Consider the following 18,382-nt stretch of genomic DNA (forward strand, 5'->3'; position numbering starts at 1 on the left):
TTGTCTTGATTAATGCCAAATTTGCCTCCGTCTTTCCAACCTTTCCACTTATATGTTTTCTTTTCTGATTGCTCTGATTAGGAAAACAAAGTCAGCGCTGAATAGCAATGGCAAGAGTGAGTGTCCTTTTCCTGTACTTGACGTTATTGGGAATGTTTCTAGTGTTTCACCATTACATATAATGTTACTTACAGTTTTTGCAGGATGTCCCAGATCAGTTTATAACCATTCTATTCTATTCCTAATTTACTTATAATTTTTATCATAAGTTAATGTTAAATTTTATTAAATATGTTTTCTTTTATTTATTTATAATTTTTTTTTCTGAGATGGAGTCTTGCTCTGTCACTAAGGATGGAGTGCAGTGGTGCAATCTCGGCTCACTGCAACATCCATCTCCCGGTTTTAAGTGATTCTCCTGCCTCAGCCTCCCAAGTAGCTGGGATTACAGGCACGTGCCACCATACCCAGCTAATTTTTGTATTCTTAGTAGAGATAGGGTTTCACCATGTTGATCAGGCTGGTCTCAAACTCTTGACCTTGCGATCTGCCCACCTCAGCTTCCCAAAGTGCAGGGTCCCAAAGGCATGAGCCACTGCACCTGGACTACATTTTATTAAATGCGTTTTTTATGTTTACTGAGATGATCATATGGTTTTTTTCCTTCAAACATTGAAAATGAAATTTCAGCTCTTTAACCATCCCTCCATTCCAATAAGTGTTATTTGGAAAGAATTATTTTTAGGACACTTTCAGGCCAGGTGTGATGCCTCATGCTTGTAATTCCAGCACTGTGGGAGGTCAAGATGAGAGAATTGCTTGAGGCCAAAAGTTTGAGACCAGCCTGGGCAACATAGTGAGACCCTATCACTATAAAAAAAAAAATTTAAATAAGTTGGGTGCAGTGGCTGTGGATATAGTCCCAGCTACTCAGGAGGCTGAGGCGGAAGGATTGCTTGAGCCCAGAAGAGTCTGCATTCTGCCCACCAGGCTACAGTGAGCTAGTATTGTGCCACTGCCACTCCAGCCTGGGCAACAGAGTGAGACTCCACCTCTACAAACAAGAAAAAGAGACTTTTAAATTTTTGCAGTACTTCATTGACGTATTTACCTCTATTCTTAAACAAAACCTTTCTTATATTTTCCTGTTGTTTATAATCTCCCATGTATCATATTTTTCATCTCCATTGCTGCTAGAATGATCGTTTTAAGTGAACAATTTAAGTATCTTATTTCCCCAGCAAATACCCAACAGTGCATCTACACACTTACTGCTCAAAAGGCCAACCATCTAACATGTCATGCAAGAGCCCCACCCCCTAATTGAGCTCTTGTTGATCAATGCACATCTCTCACATTTCTATACTCCAGTCAACTGAGCTGCTTACAATTCATTGAATACCTCATGCTTTTTTCATTTCAATATTTTATTCATACTACTCCTCTGGCTAGAAGGCCTTTTCCTTGATTCATAAGTCAGGCAAATCATTTCAAAGTTTTATGGATTAGCTCTAGCCTGTCTCTGAATCCTTTACTGACATTTTAAGAGGAATTTCAACTACTGTCTTCTGCCCATATACACCATATAAAGTCCCACCTCAACATCTGTTATGCCATATAATTCCTAGGGTTTTATTATTATACCAAGTACCATATTTTATCTTTCTTTAGAAATGTGTAGCACTAAGCATTCTGTCTAGCAAATAGCAAGTTTAAAAATTACTTGATGAATGAATTACACAGATAGACTTAGCAAGCTCTGAGTTTTAGGACCATCTCTAAGTGTCTTTTGACCAACACCTGGCTCTTAATTCTAGCTTCTTCCTAACAATATCCATAAAAGCTTTAAATGATCAGCTTATTCCTAAGAAAACACATGACTACAGTGTGTACTGGTTTAGAAAAATAACCTCTCATTTGATTGAAGTTTGTCTTAAATTACAAATCTAAAGTTCTCTTTATGATAGATTTAAAAAGAAATTAAGACTTAAAACTTAGTTAAGACAAACTTACTTTTGTACTAAAGTGTGTTTGTGTGTGTGTGTGTGTGTGTGTGTGTGTTTGTCTTGATATTAATTGAATACTTTCTCCTGGTGACTTTGTTAAGCTATTTGACTTATTTTCCCTCATTTATTCATCTCAACAACTCCACGATTAAATATTATTTTTATTAGGCCTACAAATAACATAACTAGATCCTTTCTCCAATTTAGTGGATCCAGAAGTTGAGAACAGATTGTTCTAAATCAAAAATTGCCATGAAACTGTCATGAATTTGCCAAGGAAGAATGTTTTGTTTCAGGTTGCTTAGAAATTAATTAATTGAATGATATAAAATTTTATTTCAAATGATGTATAAAGTTAAATAATATAACCTTTTTTCACCCATTAACCTGACTGAAAAAGTCTAAACTTTATAATTCCATACCACCAAAAGAGGTTTTATGTAGGCAGAAATTAGAATTATTTGTTAGTTGTGAAAAGGGAAAAAATCCATTTGTATTTATAAATTATATAGTAGTAGAATTTAATACAAAACAAGATTGTCTTCCCAAATCTACCTTTATCCAGAAAAATAAAACAACCATAGCTATCTCCTCTCTAAACAACATTATTGACTACAAAATATCCTGAGTCATTGTTGAAAATAAACTTTTTGTAAATATTTGTTGCCACTATAGCCCACTTCAGTACACTTCTCTTTGTTATTGCTGGCTATGTTTAGCTTAGTAACCTAAGCAATGGCACCCAACAACTTGGCAATTAATCATTTTAAAATTAAAAGATTAAGTCCACTGAAAGCCTAATTATGAAAACTGGACAAAGAAAGAAAGAAAGGAGTGCAAATAATTTCAGCTTACTTGTTCATAAATGAACATTAGACAAGAATGCTTAATCAACTCTATGAAATTGTTGTCCTATGAAAGAACATATTCATTTTCACTAGGAGATGAAACTTTTTGTAGTCATATATTCAAAGACTAAAGAACCTTATTTGAGATGCCCAAAAGATAATAAGTAGGACTTGTTGCTATGACTTCAACAACCAGCATGCAGCTAATCAGCATCCATTGCAGTCACTGAAAAGGAACTGGCTATTTCAGTCCTTAGCTTTACTTCTAAAGATGCAGTGATCAAAACTGAAATTTGACCTAGAAGCTGTCATTGGTCTAAAGATGCATGACAAAAGATTTGGCAAGTGCTAATAAGAATAGGAAAACAACAACCAACAAAGCAGTCAGATTTCTCAAACTTTCAGGACGGTAAAGTGCATCAAAACCAGCCAAGAGCCTAATTGGCAAAGATTATACCCAATGTAGCGTGAGGGGCAGGCTCATTACTCTGATTTGTTGTCAATGTTAAAAGAGTAGATGTTTTTTCATACTAAACAGCTAATAAATAAACAGTGAGCTACAGCCATTGGGACAGAGGAAGAAAGCCAGGGACAAAGAAAACAGAAGGACTCAATTTGAGCAGAGCAAACAGCTACTTGTACCCCAATTCTGTAGTCCTTGGAGGAATTGGAAGATCATATTAAAGCCATGCCTACCGGTAGAGCAATACTTCTTATACACATTTGCATCTAAAAATTCATCTGCACATAGCACCACGTATCAATTAAAGAAGGCTTTACTGAAAAATGAAAAGACATAATTACAAATATCCTATTAGCTTTAAAAAAATTACTATTCAGAATGCTTTGTTTTAATTATGCTGTATTTTATTTTAATTATGTTGTTTTGAATCAGTCCTTGATGTAAAAGATAAGAAAGAACTGAATGAGTCTTTCAACCCAAGGATAATAGCCTCTTTAAACATTCATCATTTGAGCTTTAAAAGCCAAGAAAAAGCAAGAAAGGGGAAAAATAGGGGGCAAAAGGGAAGACATGGAAGAGAGCCCCAGAATTATGGAGACCTACAGACAATAATGTGAAATACAAAGTATTACAAGAAAGGGATCTTTCTTCTTTGCCCTTCATCTCAATTAAGTCATACAAGTATTAAAGTATTAAAAATATGAAAATAAATTTTAATAATGCTAAATCATGTGATCTTTTTTAACAAAAGCTGTTGGTATCCTGCCATTACCAACACTTAACTATACATTTTCTGATAGCTAAAGTTTCTAATTTTTAATTTTATAACTTAGTTTGATCATTGTAATAGTCCACTATGTTATAATCTATAGCCAAATATATTAAATTATTTCCTTTATAGTGAATCAGATCTCTTTAGGTCTTTGGGTAAAATTTTATAAATTTCTGATTATATCATGGCAATAAGTGGGAAATAGAATCTTAAAGCCTTGTCTGGAGGTTCTGTTTAGTTAAGGAGTGAAACCAACTGAATAATCATAAATGTTTCTGTTATCTGTAAGAGTCATCCTCTTGCATAGCTTCCAACGAAGGCCATGTGGGGTAGCAAGAAGTGGTGTAACATCTATCTCTCTGGACAAGTAGATCAGCAAAGCAATCCTGAATCACTGGGTTGACAGAAGTCATACCAGATCATCCTCCTACTTAATAACACGGGTTTTGATATACACAGTTATTTATAATTAATTGGAAGTTACCAGAATTGTGAATACTTTTCATTTGTTTGTGCTTGTTCTTGATGACTCCTTCCTCTCTTCAGAATACCAACTTCTCCTGGTTTGTATTCTAACAAATAAAAAGATGGTTTTCCTTCTTATTATCCCACATATTTTCTTCCTTTTTATTACATCTGTAACCAAATCTGCTTGGATCTCCATCACTCCCTGTAGGAAATGCTGCAATTGCATGATCATGTAGTAGGACGATTTTCATAATCCTTATATCAAGCCTTTCTCTGATCTATACTGCAATAACCCAGACTCATTTGGACAAAAGGCCTAGGGAGTCAAAAATATTTTCATAAGAATGGTTGGATCTCTGAACCACATAGTCTAGATTGAATAGAAAGAAAGTAATGATAGGTTGAAGTAGAGAGAAAGCAAGTGGGACCAGTCTCTAAGGGCCCTGTGAAGACAATGAGAAGGTTTAGAGTTGGAGTAAAAGGGTCAGGGGACTGGAAGGATAAGATGTGGGGGCTAGCAGAACCCCTGTGTTGCTCACCACCAAAGCACTAGTATTCACATTGTTTCTACAATTTCTATTAGGGTGTGGCCCCGTATCCCATTCCAGAGATCATGGGGCATGAAAAGAATTCATTGTAAGACATCTGGAGGGGAAGCTGACTCCATTGGGTCCCAGAGCATGCTTGTCCTCCTCCATAGCTTTCTTCATGCTTTTCTTGGGCTATTCCCACACTGTGACCACTCCTACTTCCTGACAAAGTCACAAACCATCCAGCTGCTCGTCAAGGTACTCATTCAGAAAGCTTCTCTTGATGACTGTAGCCTCCACCGATGTCCTCCATTCCTGACCAGTGGTTTTACCAATGATTATATTTAATCTAGATCTCTGTGTCTTACAGATTTTTAAATAGTTTCCTGTGTGCAAGTTTTTATCTCCAATGAAAGCATAAGTCCTTTAGATTCAGAAATTATACTTACCCTGCATCCTTCATTATGTCATTATGTGCAGAGCAAGGGTGGGCATGGGATAGACCCTTCAGTAGACCCCTAAGAAATACTTGTTCAATCGAGTCAACACTAAAATAAATTTAAAAGGCTGCTTTTGGTGGTGAAGTAGTTTTTTTTTTTTTAACCAGGGAATTGTTGGTGGTCCTACAAACAAAAATTCTCCCACAACAATGATCTTAAGATGATATAATGAGATATGTGAATTATCATTGGAATTTTTAAATATTTAACATTTCTTGAGTTGAGTATCCCTTTACCTGTCAGCTGATTTAAACCAGGATGTATTTATCATATGATGTAAGGGGATTTCTCTTAAGGTAACTGCTGTGAAATGAATGAAATTATTTTAATAACACTAATTTTTGTAGGTATTTCTGTGCCTTTTTTACCTAAGGAACCAACTACTTACAAATAGTATACTTGTATTAATAGTTGCTCTGCCTTTTTTCTCTTTAGAGGAATTTGCTTTCTTATATACAATTAACAAATAAAATTTCATTCTTCTTTTTAAATCTTTCTTTCTTTCTTTATCTTTCTTTTTTTTTTTTTTTTTTTTTTGACTTAATTTCACTCTTGTAACCCAGGCTGGAGTGCAGTAGCATGATCTCACTGCAACTTCTGCCTCCTGGGTTCAAACGATTCTCCTGCCTCAGCCTCCCAAGTAGCTGGGATTACAGGTGCCCGCCACCACTCCCAGCTAACTTTTTTTTTTTTTTTGTATGCTTAGTAGAGACGGAGTTTCACCATGTTGGCCGGGCTGGTCTCGAACTCCTGACCTCAAGTGATCCACCCACCTCGGCCTCCCAAAGTACTTGGATTACAGGCATAGCCACTGTGCCTGGCCTAAATCTTTCTTTAGATAGGAAAAAAATATGTAAAACAGTGACAAAATGTATAACCTAGTCAAACATATCTCATATCTCAAGTACATCTCTATGAATATTTATCCTTTTATACTATTTAGTAAGAAAACTGAACAAAAGAATGCAGAAAATTCCGAGTATCCAGTGTTGAAGTTCATTATTTGCACTTCAAATCTAGATGGAAATAGATAGTTGACTTACGTTAATAAAAACTATCTACTAAATATAATGTGTCTTCAAAATATTTTGAAAGCACAATTCCATTTCAGCACTTTTCTTTTATATATTTATGCATTTTTCTTAATAAAATAACAAACAAAAATACTATACCCAGAAGGAATAAGCAAACACTGAGTTATATTTTATCATGCCCTGATATTTCTTTTAAAAAAACACAATATATTTGTTTCGGATGTATAGACTAGGATTTAACCATGATGGTCATTTTTACCTGGAGATAACATTGCCAATGGAGCAAACATCATTTCTAGAACTTGTAAAATGATTCCTTTTAAATGAATCATTTCTAGGACTTGTAAAATGATTCCATCATAACAGCCACACAAAACTCTATCTTGCACTCACATATATAAAAACGAAACAAATCAATCAAAATGAAAAAAAACAAGAACCCCCTACACACAAACACACATGCACGCACACACACACACACACACACACAGAGATGTAAATAGCAATCTAAAAGTTTAGAGTTGTTAGCATAAAACATATAAACTTACATGTTAAAATTTATCAACTAGTTCCCTCACTAATTAATAATATATTAATAATATATAATGAGTTACAATAAGTAATGTGCATGTAGCCTAAGGAAGTCTCAGATAATTCCTGGTAATACTGTATATTTGGTATTTGTTTTGTTTCCATTTTTTTCTTATCCTCACTTAATAAAGGGAAAAAAATATCTAAAGACGTGAAGAAAGAAAAATCCCCAAATCTGGTTGAAGCCTTAGGTGTCTTCTCTGTCAGAAAGTCAGGGTTGAAAACACAGAAGAATTACTAACAAGGAAAGATCTGTCAGCTTTGAGAAATGCTGCTATGGGAGCATCATCTTCATAATTTGGTGAGGATGTGGGGCTCAATATAATTGATTGACTGACTAGTTTATAGGCATCTAGAGCTGAGTGAAATCTTACAGGACCAAAGTAGCACAGATCAATAATAGCTGAGTTTTTGGGATAAGAACAATTATCTCCTGACTCCTAGTGTAGTGATTATTTAAGCACAATATGCTTCATCTCTGTTGATTCATTTCACAGTTTGAATATAGGTCATGCATTTATCTATATATTCCTAAATACATGAAGGTATAAATAGTCTCTATAAATAAAATACAAGAAAAATGAACACAATACAGTTTTCAGAACAGATGCATTAACACCAACTTCACGAGACATACTGTATTATATCACAATTTAAAACAGTCAAGAAGCATATCTTACCATTTAAAAAACTCAAATGCCATCAAACATTCTTGACAGTTTGTTTAACTTTTAAAGTTATATTTAAATAATAAATGTATATCATTAGATCATTTTGTAGTAACTTGCTGAGGGATTCTGCTATTCCACGGCATTTTCAGTCTCTGCCTTTCTCTTAGATCATTCCCCTTCTGAAATCATGAAACAGTTCTTTCCTACCCAACAAAAATCTTTGCTTGACCTTGGACCCATCCAAATTTCCTCCCACCCTCCCTCCTTTCCTGTTTCCCTCCCCTCTCTCCCTCCCCTCTTTCTTCCTTACTTTTCTTCCTTTCTTTCTTTTTTTTTTTCCTAGTCCTTGTAATCTGGTCTATGAGAGCAGACTTGTATCTTCACTCCTTTATTAAAAATGCTTTGATTTCAATATCTGATATAAATGAAAAAACCCTTAAAACAAAATATATTGTATTCCTTTCTGTTCTTTCTGTTGCACTGAATACTGTAGGTCACTCATTTCTTAAAACTCTTTTTTTTTCTTTGATTCTTCTGAATGTGCACTAACTCTGTCTCATCTACTTTTCAGCTGAAAAGTCCTTCTTGCCTTAATGTTCTAGATCCTTCTTGCCTTAGTGTTTCTTTCACAAGGGCCTTTGGTCTAATGTTAACTCCCTCCCACAACTGTTTTCTATACACTTTTCTGAACAGATACACTCATTCCACAGTTTTGCCTTCTTTCCTGTCTCCTGCAATGACCAATATTAAATACATTATACTTTTTAAATTTTGTATTTTTGTATCTTTCTGAGTTAGTAAAGTAGGCAGTCATAGGCAAATAGCTTGATGATAAGAGTATTTGTTGGTTTCTTTGTCAATTATCTAAATGTTGTTGCCTTCAAAGTCTGGACATGACCCCAAATAATGAAGGAAACAATACACATTCACAAATAACTATAATGCAAGGAGGAACCAGCTGACATACCAGACACAGAGAGACAGAAAAGAAAGGTAGACTTTCATCAGATGCAGTGTTTACTGAACTCCAGGCATTTGTGCAACATACTTGTAGCTTTACCACATTTTCCTAGCAATGTGTACAAATGTAATAATATATGAAATATTTATTATATTCACATTCCTTTTCCAATATCCCTTCATTTTCTACAAACATCTTTCCAAGATAGATATTAGAGAGAAAGGAGAGTTTTGAACCTATTGAGGCTGAAGGACCAAAGGGACAGCTAGGTGAAGACAGCTGACAGGCATAGATATGCATTTGAGAGATACATAAATATAAATGACACTGAAGCTATGAGACAGGAGGTTATTAGTAACTTTCAGGGGAGGGGTTTCAGTGAACTCTGGAGAACATCACCCAAGAAGGTTGATTAGTGACTGATGAAAAAGAAGAGACAGCAACTATAGAAACTTAGTAAGTTTAGTAGTGAAATGAAACAGAAATGTAATAGTAATTCCAAGAGGTAGCTCTTGGTAATATTAGGACCAGGATTAGAAAATGAAAATAATGCAGGCATGCCTTAGAGGTATTTGGGGTTGCATTCTAAACAACGGCAATAAAGCCAACATCACAATAAAGCAAGTCACATGAATTTTTTGATTTCCCAGTGCATATAAAAGTTATGTTTACACTACGCTAAATTCTATAAAGTGTGCAATAGCATTAGGTCTAAAAAAACCCCAATGTATATACCTTAATTTTAAAATACTTTATTGCTAGAAAAATGCTTATAATCACCTGAGCCTTCAGCAAGTCATAATCTTTTTTGCTGGTGGAGGGCCTTGCCTCCCTGTTGATGGCTGCTGACTGATCAGGGTGGTGGTTGCTCAAGGTGGTTGGGCAATTTCTTACAATAAGATAATGAATTGCATTTGTCTTATTTTAAGGCAATATAATTGCTGCATCAACTGACTCTTCCTTTCATGAAAGATTTCTCTGTAGCATGTGATGCTGTTGGTTAGCATTTTACTCACAGTAGAACTTTCAAAATTGGAGTAAATCCTACCGCTGCTTTATCAACTAAGTTTATGTAATACTCTAAAACCTTTGTTGTCATTTCAACAATATCACTGCATCTTTACCAGAAGTGAATTCCATTTTAAGGAACCACTTTCATTATTCATCCATAGAAAGCAACTTCTCATCCATTCAAGTTTCATCATGACATTGCAGCAATTCAGTCACATCTTCAGGCTCCACTTCTAATTCTAGTTCTCTTGCTATTTCTACCACAACTGCAGTTACTTCCTCCACTGAAGGCTTAAGCCCCTCAAGGTTATCAATGAAGACTGGAATCAATCTATTCCAAACTCCTATTAATACTGATATTTGATCTCCTCCTATGAATCGTGAATGTTCTTAAGGGCATCTAGAATGGTGAATTCTTTCCAGAAGGTTTTCAGTTGACTTTGTCCAGATCCATTAGAGGAATCACTATGTATGGCAGCTATTGCCTTGTGAAATATAGTTCTTAAATAATAAGGCTTGGAAGTGGAAATTGCTGCTTGATCCTTTCAATTTGTAAAAAAAAAAAAAAAAAAAAAAGCACAGTATCTACGAAGCACAATAAAGTGAAGTGCAACAAGACAGGGTATGCCTGTATATTAGCGATTAGTGATACAAGTGAAGGAATAACAGCTGTAGTGAGTGGCTAAGTCAGCTTGAAAGAAAGGCACTCTGGAGTCAGTTTTTCTCGTTACATGCCCCAGACTTCCTGCCTCATCATCAGTCGGATTACATGTTAAAATTGCAGGTCCAGCTCTCAAGCCCAAGCCTTCTGAATCCGAGTCTTGGGAGTTGGGACCCAGGAATCAGTATTTAATATATGCTTTAAGGTATTCTAGCTAGGCAATAAAATTAGAGGTTCTACAATGAGAAAGTTTATACAACTAGCAAGAGATATTTATTTTGTTATTACTGTATATTATTTAAGCATACCTTATATATCTTAAAATAAATAGTGAATATCTTAAATGGAAAAAGAATTTGTTTTATCATACTGCTTTCTAGAATTAACACATTATTCTGGTTATGTCGCTCATACAGGTCAAGGCTTCATTTCTCATTGGGATGTGGTTTTGTTTGCTTGCTATAGCATGGATAGTGAGCATCGAGTATACAGCTCTGCAATATTTACCCTTGTCTCCTCACCTCTTGTCAAACAGTTGAAAATAGGATGACCTCAACTTAAATAAGCTGAAACACAATAATGAGCTAATATTTTTAAGGCCTCTAAATTTCTAGGTTGAAACTAACTTTGTCCTGGAGTTTCAACCAATCTCATTTACCCTAATTTTTCTTTGTTTTTCAGATGTCTGGGAGAAATGCCTCGATTTTTTGTAATCACAGAGACAGCTCTAACTTTGCCAGATAAAAGTATTGATAGTAAAAGGAGATTTACATGAAGAGTTTTGTTAAGTGGAACCTTAGTTAAATACATCTCTTCAAAAGAAAAGTATGGTGAAACCTCTAGTGACACTATACCAATTCAAATTTTGTACTTTGTAAAGCTAACACATTCTTGAAAAATAAAGCAAGCTCCTAAACAGTTCACTACAAAGCATCTAGTTGATTGTGACAAGAGGATATTGAGCAAAGGATTTATGCTAATTGACCTACATTCCAATTTATGACCAACTCCATTCTAAATAAAATGAACACTACTTTACAATAGCCTTAGAAACTTCAGACTCAAGGGAAAATAAGAAAGATTAGCTGATTTTATTTGAAACTATTTTGAGTGGAGCTTATCCCAGTATTCTACCAACACATTTCCACCCAGGCATGAATTTCCACACTCAAATGTTTTGCTGTGAAATTTTAGTGTGACTGTTTAGATTTCTTCATGTTTCTAATTAAAAATTTAGTCTTTAATCATATGTTTTTCTCAGGACTTGTGCTGAGTTTTCAGTTGTAAACCCAATGTGAAGCACACTTAACAAGACAGCTCTTTTAGGAATTAGATCAATTAGTTGGCTACCCTCAATTTCTCCTTTCCTCGTATGAGCTGGCTGCTCCTCACATCAAGGAAAAGTGATGTCCTGGGATTTCTGATGCTAGATCATAAGAATCTTTGCAGCTTCTGCTTGGGTTTTTTGGAACATTCATTCTTGGGATGCTGCCTCTTGAAACCTAGCCACCATTTTGTGGAAAACCCAAGTCACTTCAGGACAGCCCGAGATAAACTCGTAGTCAACAGCTGGCATCAACTGCCAGCTATATATATGTGAGCTCTCTTGGACGACCAGTCCAATCCTGCCTTCAGATGGCTGAATCCCCTGCTGTCATCAGGCTTCCAAGGCAGGAGACTTCAAATGAGGATTGCTCAGCAGTCAGCCCTCAGAACCGTGAATGAAAATAATAAATTGTTGTTTTAATCCACTAGTTTGGGAGATCATTTTATGCAGCAATAAATGCTTAGAACATGACTTTTATCTTCTTCCGCTGAGGTTGGGACTCTTATCAGACTTTGTGATTTTCTAAGGAAAATAACACACTAGAAGCCAAATGATCAAAAGTATTATCCAGTACTCTAGCATCATAAAAGTGTTCTTGATTTGCTTAATGGAAATAGCTTAATCTTATCTTCTTTACATGTTTTTTTTCTCTAATAGTTACTGGATCAAGAGCTGAGCTACATAAATTTATAGAACCTTGCCCAACCTTCTCATCAAACAAATGAGGAAACAGGATCCCAGAGATTTATAGGACCCATTCAAAGACATAAGGGATTATCATCTGCTTCTCCTATTTCAAACCTTGGCTCTTGTACCTTGTTCATAACTGTCTCGAGGGTGTCATAGTTTTCCTGAAAAAATAGTTATGAGCTCAAGACAATACTGTGTGTCATTATTTTTTGTCTAAATTTGCAAACAATTTTACAGATACTTAACCAACTCCATTGTTACTCAAATTGAGTAAGAGCAAAATATTTCCATTGGATATTTTTCTCTTGTCAAAATGTGTATACTCTTAAATCTAATGCGCAATGTTTAAGTTGTCACATTTCACTGTTCTTACGTTGGGGCATTTAGTACGTATCATGTAGTTGGCGTCCTTCTTCAATCAAACAGGATTTATCCTTTCCCTCCCTGTCCCTCAACCAGTACTCCTTATACTCACACTTTCAAATAGATAATTCAGTTCATGGGTTTTCCTCTCACTAAAGGTTGGTAATCCTTTCATCTTTGTTTTCCTTTTTGTTCCTGTGTTCTGATTAAATTCTCATTATGTGTTCCTAACATACTAAATATTTGTGTTTAGATGTCTTGCTATTACCTCTTTTTTTGTTTTTCCTTTTTGTTTGAGACTGAGTCTCTCTCTGTTGTCCAGGCTGGAGTGTAGTGGCATGATCTCGGCTCACTGCAACCTCTGCCTCATGGGTTCAAGCGATTCTCGTGCTTCAGCTTCCCGAGTAGCTGGGATTACAGGCGTGTGCCACCACACCCGGCTAATGTTTGTAATTTTAGTAGAGACGGTCTCACTATGTTGCTCAGGTTGGCCTCAAACACCTGGCTTCAACTGATCCACCCAGCTCGTCCTGCCTCTCAAAGTGCTGAGATTACAGGCGTGAGCCACCGCACCCGGCCTTGCTATCACTTCTTAATAACATTTCAAATATGAAATTAATTTCTTGTCCAAAACATGCAGAAAGTAAACCATTGGGTTTATCCTTTAAATATTCTGTCAAGGAACCCACTGCTTCCCCAGTCTTCAAGATTTCAAATTTCTAGACAAAATCTTCTATTCATTCTCTTATTGCTCCATTTCCTAATTTTATAGATTTTTCACTTGACCTATCTCTCATCAATCTTTTGCTCTCCGGTTCCACTGGCTTAGACATGTATCATATTCTATTATTATCATATCATATATATCATATAATATTATTCCCAAACTGGTTTAGGCATATATCATATTATCCCAGGATTACTGTGACAACTGGATCTGTCTTCTCCAACTAATTCTGTTTTAAACAACATTTTCACTAATCTCATTATGTCTTCCCTGCTCAAAAACCTTCCATGACACCCTACCTCCTATCATGTAAATTCTAAATTCCTCTCATTGCTTTTAAAGGCTCTCCAAAATCAAATCCCATCCTGTCAATCCAGCTCCATGTCTTACTGTTCCCCAAACACACCTCCTTACTGCCATGAGAAGGAGCTCCTTATTCTACCTAGAACCACTTCCCTTCCAAATGTTTCACATTCCTCCAAGACAGGTTCAGTACCACTCCCATTAAACTTTTCATAATATCTGTCAAACTAAATCATATTCAACATCATTTTTAAACAAAACAGTAATCAATGGTCTCATAGTGATATACATGTAGTCTCATAGTGATATACATGTAGTCAAGTAGAACAGTAAGTGTTGTGTTCAGGAGAAAATTTAAAAATATTCCTGACCTATCTTTCCAGTGGGGCCTGAAATTCCACAATTAGAGATTTGCAGGTTAAAGTTCAACTTAAAGTTAAAATGTAAATACTCTTAGCAATGTGTTAGACCTGCAGTTTTTTTAGTATCAACTATTTTGTTGCATCCTTTCTGCAGAGTGAAATTTTGCAGTGGAGGGATAGCCCTGCTGCATACCTAGAGAAGCCGAGGACATCAATGAGGAAATCAAAGAATAAAAGGAAGAGATGCCAAAATTGCAATTTGCCTACTTTGCAAATAACTTTTTTTTTTTTTACAATCAGCCTTGTGCATTATGGATATGAAGGACTATAAATTATTCAGAATATTTGATTAACCAATTACTCTCATTCTTCCACAGTGCTAGAGTTCAGATTTCTTCTTCTAAGACAAATGAGAATTGATTGCTACATTCATCCCCAGAACACTATCTTCCTTTCTTTAAGTGATAAATTTTGGTTTTCATGATACCAGGAAAAAAACAAAAACAAAACAAAACAAAACAAAAAAACTGGATTCCATTTGTTGGCGCAATCCAGCATTCTCCTACGCTGTTTTTCTCTCTTATCCTAGCCATTTGAACTCTAATGCTAAACTCCCTACCACCCCTACTACCACTAAATAGAAGAGGTTCTGAGTAGTGAAGTTTTATTTTTCATAAGTAAATTAAAAGAAAGAGGAGAGATATGGCCTTAAGTGGCCAAATGTTTTCTATTTCCCCTATGCACTTCCTTCCTGCTTTCCCCACTTTGCCCCTCGTATTGGCTCCTCCTAGTCTCTGGACTGCATACTTGAATCTCTGTCCTGAGTTCTGGCTTCATGCTGTCATTCTCCCCTGCTACAGGCCTGCTCTTTTCTCTATTTCGCTCACCTCTGGCTTCCTCACTTGCTTCCTCTACTTCCATCTAAAGAGAGTTCAGGAATATTTTCAATCTGTCCTACTAGGCCCCTGACTACGTAAGTTTTTGGTGACCTCAATTACAACAGGAAAAATGTAATCCACTTCTGGCAGTAGAAGGAACAAACAAATTTGAGGTATCTGTCAGATTACAGACAGGAAAGAGAACTTCTAAGAGTTACAGACCAAGCTTTGGATCCTGACAACTCAGTTGTTAACTCCACACCATCCGCCACAACAAAATCTTCCTATAATTAGGGATGATTGATAATTATCTATGGGCACTGAAGCAAAATCCAGGACAAATTGTTTTCACTATAGTAAGGAAATGGAAATTAAAAGTAATTAACTTGGAAATTATGAATCCCTTACCTTTGATAGCCAGTCCTCTCGAGCTTGAGGTTACAAGGGTAAATTATGTAATTCTTTCTAGATATTTTATTATGTTGGATCCAAATGGCATTTTAATGCTTTTAAAACAGCTAATGAACAGATTACATCAAGTCAATTATTTTGACTTTCCATTTCTGACAGCTTTTCTCCTGTGTGAGCATAGAAACAAGAGTTTATAGGCTCAAGTGGTCAAGTAGAACAGCAAGTGTTGTGTTTAGGAGAAAAATTTAAAATATTCCGGACCTGTCTTTCCAATGGAACACAACACTTAACAACCAAATAAAAAAAAAGAGCCTGAAATACTCTCTGCCACACTTGGGAAAATGTTTTATCTTTCTTTTTTAACCTGAAAATACTCCTTCCTTTTCAGAAAACATTTAAAGACAGTCCTTCTTAAGACCATTTCCAACACTGTTTATACAAAGGCCCTAAAAATGGGTCCTTCTAAGACACTTCCAAGGGTCAAGCAAGAAGAGACTATGAAAGTCTTGATCACAGCTAACATTCATAGGCAAAAATGTCCTCAGCTTTCTCTTTTTTCCTTTCTTCCAAGTTGGCGACTGTCTATAAACTCCAGTGATTAGTAGTCAAAGCGTCCCCTAACCCTTGAGCCTGTGGGAATACAGGAATTTCAACCCGAGCACGTCAGTCCCCAAGGCCTCCTTTACTCTTGGAGAAATCCCTCACAACAAAGGACAAGGGAGAAGCAAGGGGGAGGGGCGCCCAGTGGACTTGGCTGGAAGAAGTGAGCGGGCTGGGGTTGGAAGAGTAACTCGGGCTGCGGGCTGAACGCAGTCGGCAACCACGGAAGAGCAGCATCTTCCCTGCGCCTGTGGATACGCCAGTCCAGGGATGGCGAGTGCTTTCTCCTCCCCAGCTTCTCCCTCGCTCTTCGAGGTGACTCGTGGGACCCTGCGTCCTAGTGCTGGGTTTGAATCGGCTATTTCACACCCAGTTCTTCCTCCCCTCCGCCACACACAGTCACATTCCTGGAGCTATTCCAAGCTGCCTCCGCTAAGCACCGAATAAGCGGACCCTGCCTGGAAGCTTGAGCGAAGCTGAACTGCGCCGAACTCCACCGTCCAGTGACCCGAGCCAGTGTGGACGGCCTTTTAACCACGCTGTTTACCCAGGTCGAGTTTAGGAAGAATCAGCCTTCAGCCTCAACCTCCAGCCTTTTGTGCAAATGGGCACTGCGTTTGGAAAGGGACTAGAAATTGTCCCCAGTCTGCCCCTGCCCCAGCACCTTCCTCTGCTCAAACCTGTACAAAGTGGAAGTTTTAGGAAGTTTCCATTTCTCGTGCCCCGTTTCAACTTGCTCCCCAAAGAGAACATGAAAACGTGGGAACTCGGGAGGACAGAGATCTCCCTGTAATCCCCTCGCTATTCGGATCCTGTGTCTCTTAGTCTTTCTTTATTTCCCAAATACCGCCCCCCGGCACGGTAGACCGGACCCCCAGGCTTGGGTTCTGGGGCCGGCGCAGAGGATCGGCGCCCAAGCGCAGCCCCCCACCCTCCCGACCCACTGTAAACAGTCGGGCACCCTCCCTCGCCTCCAGGTGCCACCCCATCGCCATCGCCTCTCTCCCAGAAAAAAAGTCCAGAGACAAGAGGGCGGGGGGCGGGGGACGCCGGGCGCGGGGGGAACAGAGCTGGGAAGGACGCAGTCTGAGGCCGAGGAACATTCATTTTCTTTCTATAATGCCCATTCCCGAGGCCGAGCCTTTGGGCGAGGTGTACGCGCCCGCCCGCGCACTCACCCATGGCCCGAGGTCCTGCTTCTCTGCAGTCCCCAGAGGAGAGCGAGTGACCAGACGCTGCGCGGGGCCAAGTTCTCCAAGCCGCGCTGGGGCTCCTCGCGCCCTGGCAAGTGACAGCCTCGCCCCTCCCAGCGGAGACAACTCGCAGGGCGCCTGGCGACTCTGCGGGCGCACAGACCCCTCCCTCTTTCCACCTGCCTCCTCTGCGAGAAGCCCGTTTTCCTCCCCTTCACTGTGGGTCTCCTCCCCAGAGGCCCCCACCCTGCCCCCTTTCACTTTCATTAGAGACACGTGCAAAGTCTCTCTCCTAAATACATTGAATGCACATTACAGACACACACGTTGTCTCAGCACCCCACAACCGACTCGGTAGCCAAGATAATGATCTCTAAGTGGAGTCTGGAAATAGATTATTCCAAAAGACAAGTTTCATATGATAATTTTATGTTCCCTTGTCTTCTGTGTACCATTTTGTTTCTTAATGATAATAACATTAATAAAGACAAGAGGAAGAGAAAATTCTCCCTTTAATTTATCCTTTGTCATCTCCTCTTTCTTCTACATAAAATATGTTTCTGTAATTGGACAAGGTTATAAAGTTCTAAAAACCATACACTCAAACACACATGCACACACCCTGACACACACACACACACACACATCATAATATGCAGAAATCACCTGGAAAATAAACAATTCAATCCAAGAGGCAGTTGATGAGGCTGAAAGAGCACAGGGCTTGACAGTTGAGAGGATGAGTTGTGATCCTGGCTCATTTCCTAATTTGTAAAATGAAGGATCTGGAAAAAGTGATCTCTAAGGTCTCCTCAAGCTAAAAAAAAAAAAAATTATATAACTCTATGGGTTATTGACCTAGTTCTTTCAAGAGTCATACTGGAGAAGTTATTTCAGTAAGTCAGTCCCCAGGGTGTTGTACACAGCTTTTTCGTGCAAAGCACACCCAAAAGTATACATATCTATGCTGTGAGCAAGTGGAAGAATAAAATAAAATGGACATGATTACTTA

At 37.7% G+C, this 18,382-nt stretch overlaps 1 protein-coding gene across 2 annotated transcripts in view; it reads right to left on the reverse strand.

The window, feature by feature from the left end:
• GPM6A (glycoprotein M6A) overlaps window positions 1–18,055 on the reverse strand; it is a 369,539-nt gene extending 351,484 nt beyond the window's left edge. Inside the window, exon 1 of one of the 2 annotated variants that reach the window (XM_055385537.2) lies at window positions 18,037–18,055. Coding sequence is in view for 1 of the 2 variants with exons in the window: in XM_019025323.3 (XP_018880868.1) it covers window positions 17,356–17,359 (4 nt within the window). In the remaining variant the exon portion in view is untranslated. Of the gene's footprint in view, window positions 1–17,355; window positions 17,610–18,036 lie in introns of those variants that run through there. The other variant, XM_019025323.3, reaches the window with a different exon arrangement.
• Between the last annotated feature and the right edge of the window lie 327 nt (window positions 18,056–18,382).

This window comes from Gorilla gorilla, chromosome 3 (genome assembly GCF_029281585.2).
Source record: "Gorilla gorilla gorilla isolate KB3781 chromosome 3, NHGRI_mGorGor1-v2.1_pri, whole genome shotgun sequence".
Taxonomy (NCBI): domain Eukaryota; kingdom Metazoa; phylum Chordata; class Mammalia; order Primates; family Hominidae; genus Gorilla; species Gorilla gorilla.